The 15,133-nt window shown below is 39.6% G+C and overlaps 1 protein-coding gene across 1 annotated transcript in view; it reads left to right on the top strand.

Annotated features, from left to right (window-relative positions):
• Positions 1–15,133, top strand: part of MAN2A1 (mannosidase alpha class 2A member 1) — a 485,077-nt gene that overhangs the window by 295,087 nt on the left and 174,857 nt on the right. Inside the window, 1 exon segment of the mRNA XM_029571989.1 lies at positions 1,651–1,816. Coding sequence (XP_029427849.1) covers positions 1,651–1,816 — 166 coding nt within the window.

Below are 15,133 nucleotides of genomic sequence, written 5' to 3'. Positions count from 1 at the left end.
TCCATTCAAATTATGGCAGCCTCTGTGGCCCACTTAAGAGTGGCCCCCGTGGATGAAATTTGCAAAGTTGTGACATGGAGTTCCCTCCACACCTTTGCTTCACAGTACTGCTTGGACAGGGAAGGTCGACATGACAGCCATTTCGGTCAGTCAGTCCTGTGAAACCTTTTCAGCAGTTAATCCCAACTCTTCCTGCCTCAGGCCCCTTGTTCAGGTCCAGGCTGATTCCTTCTGTTGCCTCCAGCACTAGGTTGTTGTGTCCATTGGCACCTAGTTGAGTACTGTGTGGCCCATGTGTATATGGGAGCAGCCTCTAGTTAGGTATTTACCTTCATGTAAGGACTATCATCCTGCTTGTCCTAGGAGAAAGAGTTGCTTACCTGTAACAGGTGTTCTCCTAGGACAGCAGGATGTTAGTCCTCAGGAAACCCGCCCTTCTCCCCCCCCCCTCCCCCCATGGAGTTGGGTTTCTTCTAAGATTATTTTATTTTTGTGCATAATTCTATATTATGAGACTGAAGAGGGACCCCTTGTGGGTGCATGGATAGTGTCATGCTGGGCATGCTCAGTGTGCTTAGTCAAAGTTCTAGAAACTTTGACCAAAGTTTTCTGTGCCGGGCTCCATCTGATGATGTCACCCACGTGTGGACTAACATCCTGCTGTCCTTGGAGAACACCTGTTAGTTAAGCAACTTTGCTTTCTAGCTGCACATTTGTGCAGATGATTTATTTTGCCACATCAAACACGACAGGCGGAGTAAAGAGATCACACATATAAGGTTGCTGACAAGGGCAGGAATGTGTGATGATAAACTGAATCTGATCAGTCTCAAAAGAATCACTTATGCAAAACGGTAAATGTTTAGTATGCTGGCTGAGCTCATTTTATTGATGAATATTTAATACTAATACAGTCCCCCACTTACAATGTTAGGTGTTTCTCTCTGACTTGTATTCCCCACATAGAGAGAGTTTACCATACCAGAAAATGCCTAATCATTCAATAACATTAGCCAATTCAGCCTTCTTTGCCAGCATGAGAATCCCTGCAATGTAAGATATACTCACAGGAGAAAGAAATTTAAATCAGGTCATTGAATTGTTAGTTATTGAATAGGTTTTGAAACTTTTTCTATGTGCTTAATTGCAATCTACACCATTTAATGATTGTTTGTTCCCTGATGTCTTAGTTACTTTGAGTTGATTAACAATCTGTCCTTTTTTTTTTTTTGCTGAGTTATAAGAATTTACAGCATTTGTATTGGTAAACTTTAAAGTCTGCAGTTTTATTTATAGAGAAACTTTTTATTGCTTAACAATGACTAAATAAGAATATAGTTGCATGAAGTTTTTTAAAAGTACTATTAATGAAGATAATGTACAAACTCATGTATTATGTAATTATTTGCTAAATACAGAATGCAGTTTTGTGTTCCACATTTTCCCTGCTTTTTAAGCTGTAATACATTGATTGGAATTGAAAAAATACCAGTAGTAGCGTTCAAATGTATTCTGTTTTCTATGATTTCTATGTTGGAATATTTATTCATAAATTTTGTTTCTAAATGTGACCTACAAGGTACAGAAATATTTACTTTCTTAATATGTCAGAATTCTTATGGGGATGATATGACACAAATATTTTTGCAGGTACCTTGTGATTTATAATCCTACAGAACAAGAACGTTTCTCTGTGGTATCAGTCTATGTTAATACACCCAAAGTTAAAGTTCTGTCTGCTTCAGGAAAACCTGTGATGGTCCAGATCAGTGCAGTTTGGGATGGATCTACTACTGTCTCGCATGAGTCATATCAGGTATGTTGCTGGCAATAATCTAACACAGTTCCTTGCAACACATGGTTGTCTTATGTGTAAAATATTCCACTTAACATGCTGTTTTATGCTTTCAGAAAAGGAAACATGAAATAAAGTAAACAATTAGCTAGATATAACATGACTATGTAGATGAGTTACAAAGGATACTATTTTGAGATTTGATTGCTTTATATCTCAAAACAATCTCCATGTACTTGCAGGTGAAGTCAGTGAAAAATATTTCATGGTGATCTGGAAATTGGTGTAAGCAAGTTCAGGTGCTATAAAATGTGTTAGTATTGATTAAATTAATCTTTATATAGTCAGTACAGTATAATGTTCTTTGAAATACATTTATTGCCAACATTTTCTAGTGTTGTGGTGTTCTGGACTTATACCATACATAGTGGGAACCACTGACATTCAAAATTTCAAGATTGAATGTAAAATGTCTGGTGTCTGTGCAGTAGTTATTAAAAGTCCAGTATAGCTAGTATGCAAATCTCTGTTCTGTTTGTTCCTCCCTATTCACTTATAATTTGTACTTCTTGATGACTTCTGTTATCCTGAAGTGTCTAAAGAAACCTTCAAGAAAAAAACTCCATTACTCTTTTTTTGTTTGTGTGTAGATTTATTTATTTTTTTATTTGACATTTTCTATACCGATCTTCATGACAATATTCATATCAAACCGGTTTACATGGAACTTGGGGATTAACAACATAACCATATAACAGGAAGGCCAAAGCACAGTTACATATAACAGGGAGATTAAACTTGGGGGCTAGAGTAGCCAGGAAGTAAAAGGATAGCAAAAACTAGAGGTAGAATACATATGTATATACTGGGGCTGGACCGAGAGTCTAGCCAATTGGGCTGAGTTTGTTTGAGATGTATGTTGAAATATTGGAACTTAAGGGAAGGCTTGGCAGAAAAGCCAAGTTTTACGTTTTTTTCGGAAGGTTAGAAGACAGGGTTCCAGTCTTAGGTCCGTCGGCAAGTTGTTCCAAATGACGGGGCCGGCTGTGGAGAATGCACGTTCTTTGGAAGTTAGACGCGTGGATTTAGTTGGTGGGACTTGAAGGGTTCCTTTATATGCTTCTCTGATGGGTCTTCAGATGGTTCAGATGGTTATCAAGAATTACTCCTAAGTCTCTTACTTGAGTGGTCTGGAGGATAGGAACTGTCTGATCGGTGCTGTCCGGGTGGTCGGGGGAGATAAGAAGGATTTCTGTTTTGGCTGCATTGAGAACCAGGTTCAGGCTGATGAGTAGGCGGTTAATGGACTTAAGGCAATTCTCCCAGTAGTTAAGCGTTTTTGGAAGGGATTCTTTTATAGGGATCAAGATCTGAACTTGGTCTGCGGAGAGGAAGTGTATTAGGTTTAGGTTTGTGAGCAGCTGACAGAGGGGCAGTAGGTAGATGTTGAAGAGGGTAGGGGATAGAGAAGAGCCTTGGGGAACACCTAGAGTTGATTTAAATTTAGGGGATTCTTTGTTATTGATTCTAACCTTAAAGCTTCTGTTGTTGAGGAAGGATTTGAACCATCTGAGGGCGTTTCCAGTTAATCCGATGTCCGAGAGGCGACTTAGAAGGATGGTGTGGTTCACGGTGTCAAATGCCGCAGAGATATCTAAGAGGACAAGCAGGAATGACAGCCTTTTGTCTAGGCCCAAGAGGATGTGGTCTGATAGTGAGATGAGGAGGGTTTCTGTACTGAATGATTTACGGAAGCCGTACTGGGATTTAATTTATGTCCAGCATGGCGTTTATTTTATGTCCAGCATGGCGTTAAGGTTTTCATGGGGTTTTTTTTTTTCTTAATTTTGGAAGGTCTGTTTTGCAGCTCTCTCATAGTGAGACCATTTTAGGTTCTGAGCTTCAGAACTCACAACCATAGTTACACAGATTCTTGTCAAGAACCCTCATGCTACGTAGTTCTGTTTTCTTGCATTCTCTGAGAACAAGCAGGATGGTTGTCCTCACACATGGGTGACATCTGATGGAACCCAGCCTAGAAAATTTATGTCAAAGTTTCTAGAACTTTGACTGATCCTCTCTGAGCATGCTTGAGCATGTATTTTACTATGCATCCACATGGAGTACCCTCAGTCTCTTCTTTTCCACAGAGCTTCGTGTGTCGCTATAAGCAGCCTAGTCTCAGCGTGGTTTTGGCTCAGCTGATGAAAGCTCCTTTCCTGCCACTGTGCTCCTGTGACCTAAAGTATGTGACCTGGAAGGTCATATTTTTGGTGGCAGTCACTTCAGCTCATAGGGGTAGTGAATTCCAGGCCTTAGTGACTTATCCATCTTACACTAAAATTTTCCACTATAGGGTAGTCTTGCATTCACTCATTAAGTTCCTGCCTAAAGTGGGGTCAGACTTCATCTTAACCAGACCATTGTCCTGCCAACATTTTTTCCCAGACCCATTTTCACCAAGGCGAATGAGCCCTGCACAGTTTGAACTGTAAAAGAGCCTTAGCCTTCTAGCTGTAGCGGACAGAATCCTATCAACAGTCCACCGAACCTTTTGTTTCTTGTGATCAGGAGAAGTTAGGGATTGCTGCTGCCAAGCAGATGCTTTCCAATTGGGTAGCAGACTGCATCTTCTGATATAACCAGGCAGGATTGCATTTTGGGGGCCATGTCAAGGTTCACTCTGTTCAAGCCATAGCAGTATTGGTGGCCCACTTGCGAGCAGGCCCCATGGAGATCTGCAGAGCTGTGGCATGGAGTTACATCCATTCATTCACATCTCATTACGGTCTGGATTGGGATGACAGTAGATTTAGCCAATCTGTCCTTCAGAACTTGTTGGAGGTGTAGAACCCAACTCTGTTCCCTCTTGTGGCTTGTTATTTCTGTTTAGGCTCCCCCCCTTACGATTTACCAACAAAACTTTGTTCTTGTTATGCTCATTGACACTTGTTTAGTTGGTCCCCTTTTTTGTTTGGTGGGGCTGCCTGTAGCGAGAGATTCGCCCATGTGTGTGGACTGCCATCCTGTTTGTCCTTCGAGAAAACAAAGTTGCTTACCTGTAACGGATTCTCTGAGGACAGCAAAATGTCAGTCCTCACGAAACCCACCCACCACCCCACGGAGTTGGGTTTCCACTTAATGGATTTTGTTCTTATTTTATTTTTCTTTTTTTTTTTCCAATTTATACTTTATTAAATTTCTCATACATTATTCAATGGAAAGAAAGTAAGAATTCTAGGTTACCATATCTTCAGTTTGCAAAACCAAAAAAGAAAAATAAAATCTAGACACATTCCCATTATTAAGTCCACATAATGGGGAGCTTACCTTTAAGAAAACAAAACAATAAATCATAATATCTTATGAAATTCAGGAGATTCATCATTTTAACCAGTTTACAATCTATCCATTTTCAGGCTAATTACAATGCCTTCAACTACCTTTATCTATAAGAAAGGTTTCTAGATGAGAAGGCTCTAAGAAAACAAACTTATTTTTTTGTAGTGTAATGATACACTTGCAAGGAAATTTAAGAAAGAATGTAGCCCCTAGGGCAGAGCTTTCCAAACTTTTCATGTTAGTGACACACTTTTTAGACAAACATAATTTCGGGACACAGTAATTCAGTCTACTAGCAAACCAGAGGTTAAAGGTTAAACGAACAAAATGTATTTCGACAATTTATGTATGTTTCCTTAAATATATACTTAATAAAATGTTTCACGACACAACCTATCTTGTGAAAATCTTTCATTTATATTAAAAATATATAATATTCCAAGATTAATGTTATTGTTATAATTTATGAGTAACAATAATAAAACAAAGTTATTGTGTTATTCAATTTACCTCTTTAATGGGATATATGAGCTTGATGGGATGAACACAGATTTGAATATTTGGTGTTAATAAGAAAGTCCAAAGGGTCTTCTGCGTAATTTTAAAAAGTTGGCCAGTTTCACACTATAAAATTATTTGATAGCCTCATTCAACTAATTCTATATGGCTATGAGAGTGAAGACTGGAATTTATAGGAAGGGACAGAATGTCAATATAAATCCTGCACCTCCAGTTCTGTAACTCTGTGCATCCGCTGAAATTCCCCCGAACAATGGAGCTTGAATGTTTCCCTTACAGCTCATCATACTAAAAGATGTTTTCAAATTCTGGTGTCACCTCACAGTAACAGCAGCACAAACACCTTCCACTGCCAGGCACATTGTGAACGAAAATAAAACCTCGCAAAAAAAAAAAGACACTCAAAATCTATACTGCAATCCCATCATAACATAACAGTAATAACACCAAGGACTCTAACAACAATAACCCTACCTGTGAAAAAGCAAGGGTAAATATTATACTGGGTCCTAGAATACCAATACACCACCTACTGAGGAAACAAAACAAACCCGATTGCTATAGATCCCTATGCTAGCAAATTTCTCATCATGGTCACACACACAGAGCAGAGACAGACCCTCACCAAATACAGAATACAAAATAAAGGAGCACAAATTAGACAAAAACTGAAATGGAAACCCCAAGAAGCCAGACTCTGTGTATTAATAATGGAAAAACAGAACCATCATTCCTCATAAAACAAATAAAATCAAGAAACATAAAGCATCAGTTATAATAGTAAAACCGTACTAATAAAAGAATATTTTAAAACTACTGATAAATAGAATTTCTATTCATTAAAATCATATACATTTTTTTACAATTTCCTAAACACCAATAAAATATTTCAAAACAGCACATATATCAAATAACACCCAATAATTAAAACTAATAAGGATTTTAAAAAGCCCCTGCTGTCCATACGTGGGAGCTCTTGATTTCCAGTCACCCTGATATTGTCAAGGATTAGGAGGTTATCCTCTCTCTCTCACACATACATTTCCATTCTCTCTCACACATATAATGTCACATGCATACACATTCATGCTCTTATACCCACCATAACCTCTCGCTCTCACAGACACTGACACACTCTCAAGCTCTAAGACACTCTCTCTCCCTCCACACACACACCCCCACACAAACTCTTACTCCCCTGGATTTTCTCATACATACTCTGTCTGGCTCCCTCACATACACACACCCAGGCAAGCTCCCAGTCATTCTCACACAATGAAACTGACCCCCAGGCAGGCTTCCATTCAATTTCACACCACTCCCTCAGGCATGCACACATTCATTCTCACACACACAGACCCCCAGGCAGGCACCAATTCATTCTCACACACACATACACCACACACAGGCCGGCACCTATTCTCACACATACAAACCCCAGGAAGACACCCATACATTCTCATACATAGACACACCCTCAGGCAGGCACACACTAAAGGCAAACCCCCTCTCTTTCTTTTGCCAGCAACCTCTGAGCCTCTCTCATGCCACTGCTGCCGCATGGCTATTGGGGAGGCGCTGATCGCTGCTATTGGCACTGAAGCCCATTCTGCTGCCTCCTCTGCAGGACCCGTGGGTTTCCACTTCCTCCATGTTGATCTCGTACATTGTGAAATCAGCATAGAGAAAGTGCTACTCTTGCACTTTACCAAAGATTACATGTGCCAATCAGTAAAAAGTAATTTATTTCTTTTTTTTTACCTTTGCTGTCTGATCTTAGTTTTCTAATCGGTTGGTCACAGGCTTTTTTGATCCACCTCCCCTTTCTTATTTTTTTGCCAATTCCTTTCATATTGTCTTTTTTTCTATTTCTTTTCTCTCCATCTATCTTCTTCCCTCAAACATTGTCAGGTTCTCATTCTCACATGCTTTCTCTCTCTCACACACTCACAGGCTCTCTCTCATACAATCATTCATACAGTCTCTCTCTTGCACATGCTGTCTGACTCTCACACACCCAGGCTCTCTCTCACACCCACATGTTGTCTTGCTCAAACACAGGCTCTCACTGTCACATGCTCTCTCTCATACAATCATTCATACACAGTCTCTCTCTTGCACATGCTGTCTGACTCTCACACACCCAGGCTCTCTCTCACTCCCACATGCTGTCTTGCTCAAGCACAGACTCTCACTGTCACATGCTGTCTCTCTCTCACACACACACACAGGCTCTCTCACATGCTGTCTCTGCAAACATTCAGGTCCTCACTCCCACACACAATCTCTCAACTCACCTCATACACACACACAATCTCTCAACTCGGCTCACAGACGCAGACAATCTCTCAACTCGGCTCACAGACGCAGACAATCTCTCAACTCAGCTCACAGACGCACACAATCGCTCAACTCACCTCATTCACGCACACAATCTCTCAACTCAGCTCACAGACGCACACAATCGCTCAACTCAGCTCACAGACGCACACAATCGCTCAACTCACCTCATACACGCACACAATCGCTCAACTCACCTCACACACGCACACAATCGCTCAACTCACCTCACTCACGCACACAATCGCTCAACTCAGCTCACAGACGCACACAATCGCTCAACTCAGCTCACAGACGCACACAATCGCTCAACTCAGCTCACAGACGCACACAATCGCTCAACTCACCTCACAGAAGCACTCTACGGGCCCTCAGCCGCTCTCTTACCTCTTTGCCTCCTCTTCACGGGTCGCTGCAGGATGGGCTCTGCAGCGGCCCTGATCTTCTCGGGCCGATCGCGGCGGCGACCCTGCTACCGGGCCTCCTCCTCCTCTTCTCTCCCCGCTGCCACAACGCTGCTGCTCCTCTTCTGGACGCGGCTGACGCTCCTCCCCCTTTCTGCCCGTGCAGCTCCGGCAACATTTTTCTTCCGGGGCCGCATGGGCAGGAAGGAGGAGGAGCACCTGCACGTCTCGACGTGACCTTTTTCTTCTTCGGGCCGTGGTGAGGTGAGCTCCACCACGGCCTTGCCGATCAGCGATATTTTACTGCTCAGCCGCCAGTGGGATGAGCTCCACCGGCGGCTGCATTGGCTCCCACTTGCCGGTGTGTCACGTGCACCGGGCTTGCGCGACACACCGGCACACCTCAGGCGACACACCAAAGTGTCGCGACACACACTTTGGAAAGCTCTGCCCTAGGGCCAACACTCTCTGTTTCATCGAAAGAAATTTTTTCCTTCTCATCTGTGTGTTCCTTGATACATTGGGGAATACTTGAACTAATTTACCACAGAACATAAAACTTTTGTTTTTAAAGTATTTTTGTAGGATCAGATTTTTATCCTGTTCTAATACAAAGGTCACTATCAAAGTTGCCCTAGTGGGAATTTCATCTTCGGAAGCCACTAAAAAAGATGTTAAATTTGGGCTGTTAGCTACTAACACATCCATTTCACCTTCTGGGGCTAGCCCTTCTCTTCTAGAATTAGATAAATAATATTTCTTTGATATAAGCACTTCAGTTGAAATACATAATATCTCTATAACATATTTTTTAAATAACTCTTGCGTGGATAATAATCTTTTATAGGGAAAATTTAAAAAACTTAAGTTATTCCTTCTCAAATTATTTTCCAACACCTCCATGTTTTTATATATCAACAGAGTCTTTCACAAAGGTGGCCCCTGCAGTCTAATGCAGTTATCTGAGAATTCAATACAGCATTTGTTGCTTCAATCTGATCTATTCTTTTTCCATGGTCGTCAAGTTTCCCTTTAATTTCATTAGAGAAAACTGTAGATTGGGCCATGGACTGGGATAATCTCCTTTCCATATTTGTAATTGCCTTCCAGATATCTACGAGAGATATATTCTCTGGATCTGACACAGTCACCTCTTCCTTTACTCCTCCAGAACTGACTGCAGTCTGTTCCTGAGATTTCTTCTCTCTATCTTCAGATGTTATTACTTCTCCCAGGGTGGTGGTATTTAAAGTATTTACCCCCACACTTCCTGAGGTACTAATGGATAACTGGCCTTGGGCAGGACTAGCAGTAGCCCCTGACGAAGGAGATAAATCTTGAGGAGCCTTTTTAGAGGTTTGACTCACCCTTCGCACTAAATGTGTGTCCATCGGACCTCTTAACTCTTTCGCCACCGGAGTTGATGTTACTAGCTTCATTTTCCGCTTTTCCCCATTCAGAGAGAAGGGCACTTCCTCCTCAAAAAGTTTCCTCCAAGCCGCACCCTGGCGCTGTGCAGCTCTTTAAATACACACAGCTGGTGTCAGGCACAGATGACGTCAGGCAGGGGCGGGAGACAGTTCTCACAGCTCACCAGCTCAATCCCGTTAGCCCTCGTTCCCCTGCAGGTACGGCTCTCCTCAGCAAGGCTCCCGGTCTCTGTATCTGTGCAGCTCTTTAAATACACACAGCTGGTGTCTTCCGTGCCGGGGTCTATTGGATGATGTCACCCATGTGTGAGGACTGACACCCTGCTGTCCTTGGAGAATACCTGTTACAGGTAAACAACGCTGCTTTCTTTCTGTCATAGTAATGGCATACCTCTCTGGTACCTGACTCTCTCAAGTAGAAGGAATTCCTATTTTTTGGAATCAGTGTTCAAGACTGATGGACCCCGTTGATGTACGACCAGATCTCAACTTCCTCCTTAGACCTCTAATCAGAGTATCCTGAAATGACTCGTTAAAGTTTTCCAAAAGGTACAAATAAGATACCTCCTGTAGATAATTGTGCACTTTAAGAACATAAGAAATTGCCATGCTGGGTCAGACCAAGGGTCCATCAAGCCCAGCATCCTGTTTCCAACAGTGGCCAAACCAGGCCACAAGAACCTGGCAAGTAACCAAACACTAAGAAGATCCCATGTTATTGATCCCAGTAATAGCATAAGCCATCCCCTAAGTCAACTTGATTACTAGCAGTTAATGGACTTCTTCTCCAAGAACTTATCCAAACCTTTTTTAAACCCAACTGCACTAACCACATCCTCTGGCAACAAATTCCAAAGCTTAATTGTGCGTTGAGTGAAAAAGAATTTTCTCTTATTAGTTTTAAATGTTCTACTTGCTAACTTCATGGAGTGCCCCCCTATTTGCTAACTTCTTGGAGTGCCCCTGTGTATGGTAATCGCAAAAGTTTTAAATTTTGCTCACAAATCCACTATCATCCAGGCTTATCATAAAAACAGAGATTTACAATAATTAAGTTTTTAATATGTCATGATTACTCCGGCAAGATATCTGTGAAATGCATAGAACTTGCACCAACTGGCACAGAGTTTGTGAAAAGGAATATCAAATTTACTCTCCAATATCCTCCACATCTTCGAGTCTGGCACACTGACTATGCGCATATGTTTACTTTGACTGCTGCAGTGAGCACCTTTTTGGAGCAGATTAAGAATAGTGAAAGCTAACACAAATAAAAAGTATTTACAACTTATGAAAGTTTGCACTGCAAGGTAAGTGATCATACTGGTGATAAGTGTATCACATAAAATGAGAAGTAAGGACTATGGTTAATAGTTTTGTACAGATCTTTCCTCACTATGGTTTACAGTGTAAAAAAAAAATAAATCAAGGCTCAGTTAACTAATTAATTTGATCCCTTGAGGGTGTTGGGAAATGCTTTAGCCTCAAACTCCTAAGTATGTTACTTTAGAAGTTAGCTAAAGAACAACCTAGATATATGTACATTTTAGGAGATTTAATTTTCTCATCGATAATACATTTGCTATTATAGATATTGTAAGACATTGCTTATATATTAAAAAAATATGGAAATGATTTGTTACAGCTCATCAATAAGGTCGTATAAGCTTAAGAAAGTTGATATATAAATACTCATGGGTAATGGTACCTGATCACATCTGTGATGTAACACCTTTGCTCCACTTTTGGGGAGCTTCATGTTTTGGTTATTGAGGAATTGTTCTGGATATTGAGATTTTATTCTTCATCCTTTCACTCCTTCATAAATCTACTAAATAAGTTCAGTGCAAGGGATAGCACCTGAGATACACAGTGCTTGATATAGGACATAGTGTGATACCCCGATATTTGGTACAGTACCTTTGGCTATTATTTTCACCTCAGGTCTGGGATGGTGACCCTTGTTAATTGTGTAACATGGACCGCAGCAAGACTGGGAACTCCTGTCAAGCTGAAGAAGGTTTTGACACACTTCAGCAGGTTAAAGTGTACAATAGCTATTTTGCAGGAAACACATCTGCTGAAAACAGAATGTCTCAAATGTAAAAAATGGGTCAAAAGGTATATGCAGTGCAGGGATCATCCAACAGTCATGGAGTAGCTATATTGATCCGTGGATTGATACCTTTCCAACTGCAAATGTCCATCACTGATCCAGAAGTGAGATTTCTTATTTTATTGGGCACTTTATTGAGAAACTTATGGTCTTAACAATCATCTACACTCCTAATCAATATAATTAATCAATACAACCATATGTTTTTGTTTTCTTTTTTACTAAAATCACTACCCATATTATCTCTTTAGGGCCAGCACAGATTATATTAGGGGGAGATCTAAATTATATCAGAGATCCTAACTTAGATCATCAATCCAATATTGCACTCAAACTGTTAGGACCTATGAAGGGAGTAGAATTCCTATGTGATACTTTACAATTATTGGATATTTGGAGAGTGTTGAATCTAACAAAGGATTAACACCCATTATGCCAGATCACATGATTCAAAGCCATGAATAGACTACTTGTTAATATTGGAAAGTCTTTTTCCAGTAACAACATTTTTGTCTTTTGAGCCATTGATTATATCTGATCACTGCCCAGTGACATAATTGCTAATCACAGGTAGTTAGGAATGTGGGTACTCTAAATGGAAAGATGGTAACTTTGAAACAACTGTGCAGGCGCACATGCAGGCACATTTGCCAGTTCACGCCAAAGTTGTCAGCGCTCCCTTTCTGATGTTATTACTTGTGCTTGTAATCCCCGTAATACCACCTTTTGAAAACTTTCCTCGCTTAAAATTTCCGTAACACCACGTTTCTGAACATTCATAATACATTGTTTAAATAGTATTTGTAATATAATGTAAGTCTATAATATTATGCTTATATCAATATAATGTAACTTAGTGGAGTCATACAAATATGGAATATTTTGAACAAAATTATTAAAACAAGAAATAGTAATTCTGTAGTGATAAACATAGAATTACCAAATCTTTTCTTATGATTAAAATAGAAAATACAATTCATGGTTCTGATGAATCAGATTGCTCCTGTAACCAATTTTCTAACAGATGACATGCATTTATCAACACCCTGTAATTGTACATTCTCAACAAATTGTGACTATGCACCAACATTTTGCTTCTACTTGAATGAAAAACTAACAGTGCTACATAGAAATATTAGCATTTCCCAAGTTTTAAATTTCCAATCTATGAAAGTAGAGCTGTCTAGTGACTTTCACTTTTTCCTATCATGATTCCGTCTGTTGGTGATAATTTTCATATCAGACTTCTATGTAATACTAGTATATTCCTTGCTAACAAATTTAATAGAAGAAAAAGCTGCTGGGTCCAAGATTAAATTAATTTTCATAATCTGTTCAATGAAAACTATTTCTTTGCAGTATGTTGGGAATTATTAGAAAGGGAATGGTGAATAAAACGGAAAATATCATAATGCCTCTGTATCGCTCCATGGTGAGACCGCACCTTGAATACTGTGTACAACTCTGGTCACCGCATCTCAAAAAAGATATAATTGCGATGGAGAAGGTACAGAGAAGGGCTATCAAAATAAGAGGAATGGAACAGCTCCCCTATGAAGAAAATACTAAAGAGGTTAGGACTTTTCAGCTTGGAGAAGAGATGGCTGAGGGGGGGATATGATAGAGGTGTTTAAAATCATGAGAGATCTAGAACGGGTAGATGTGAATCGGTTATTTACTCTTTCGGATAATAGAAAGACTAGGGGGCACTTCATGAAGTTAGCATGGGCACATTTAAAACTAATCGGAGAAAGTTCTTTTTTACTCAACGCACAATTAAACTCTGGAATTTGTTGCCAGAGAATGTGGTTAGTGCAGTTAGTATAGCTGTGTTTAAAAAAGGATTGGATAAGTTCTTGGAGGAGAAGTCCATTACCTGCTATTAAGTTCACTTAGAGAATAGCCACTGCCATTAGTAATGGTTACATGGAATAGACTTAGTTTTTGGGTACTTGCCAGGTTGTTATGGCCTGGATTGGTCACTGTTGGAAACAGGATGCTGGGCTTGATGGACCCTTGGTCTGACCCAGTATGGCATTTTCTTATGTTCTTAGTATCTTTAAATTTTAAAAGATTCTAACTATATATAAAAATCTTCCCACAATCTTTCTAGCACAAATATATATTTGATAAACCAAGGGAGATAGCTGAAATCTGTATAGCATTCTTTACAAGTGCTAGCAAAGGAAAGCTTATAGTTTAATTTATGAACTATTCTCTGTTCCTGTTAAAATGGTTCCTAAATTCAACCAGATAGTAACATAGTTAATGGAGAAAAAGACCCAAATAGTCATCCAGTCTGCTCAGCAATCTTTTTCTTTTTCTTTGTTCGTAGGGTAATTGTTACTCTGTGTAGGTTACCTAGTCAACAAGTTAATGTTTTAGCAGAATTTTTAAAAAAATTACTTTTTTATATGCATTACAGTAACAATAATTCCATTCAAAATAAGAATAATTTACAGATCAGACATTAACCCCTAACCACATAGGCAGCATTGAGACCTAAATCTGAGTCCAATGAAAAAAAAAATCTAGCGTAAACAGTTAACTGTGATGTTAAATAGAATACCTTGTATCTTCCAGCAGTTAATCATCTTGGATTTGATCACATACATTTGTTTCCTCATTAAAACTATATTTCTTCAAACATTTTTGTACATATGATGATTGAAGTGAGAAAAGCCAGGAAAGCAAGCAAAGAAGAGAAACAGATACAAAAGATTTTTTTTGTGAATTGTAGAGAATTTGTTAAACAGCAGCATGCGTAGAAAAGATATAATGTAAACAAATTGAAAGTAAGTAAAAAGTGTCTGAAAATGCTACATCATATATTGAAATGCTGCATTCTAGCAATTATCCTTCTAAAAACTAAGAGACATTGGACAGTCATAGAATCTGATCCACCAGCTACAGGAGAAGTGTAAAAAAAAATGCCTGGAAGAAAAATGAGAATGCCATGAATATAATTGTTCAGACATAAAGCACGTCACAAACAAGTTATTAACTAGACCTAGGCAAAAGGCATCTGATATTGTTAAGAACAAAGTACCTTTCTGTGAAAAAGAAACTGAGCCTTAAGCATGAGAGAAATACTGTCAAATGGGTGAAAGAAGAGTCTGCTACTACAAGCATGCAGCCTGTGAAATCATTAGCTGAACAATTCAAACTTTTGGAGATCCAGTTGAGA

The sequence above is a fragment of the Rhinatrema bivittatum genome, chromosome 1 (genome assembly GCF_901001135.1).
Source record: "Rhinatrema bivittatum chromosome 1, aRhiBiv1.1, whole genome shotgun sequence".
Classification (NCBI taxonomy): domain Eukaryota; kingdom Metazoa; phylum Chordata; class Amphibia; order Gymnophiona; family Rhinatrematidae; genus Rhinatrema; species Rhinatrema bivittatum.
Note: the sequence above shows the minus strand (reverse complement) of the source record. Positions and strands in the feature narration are given on the sequence as shown.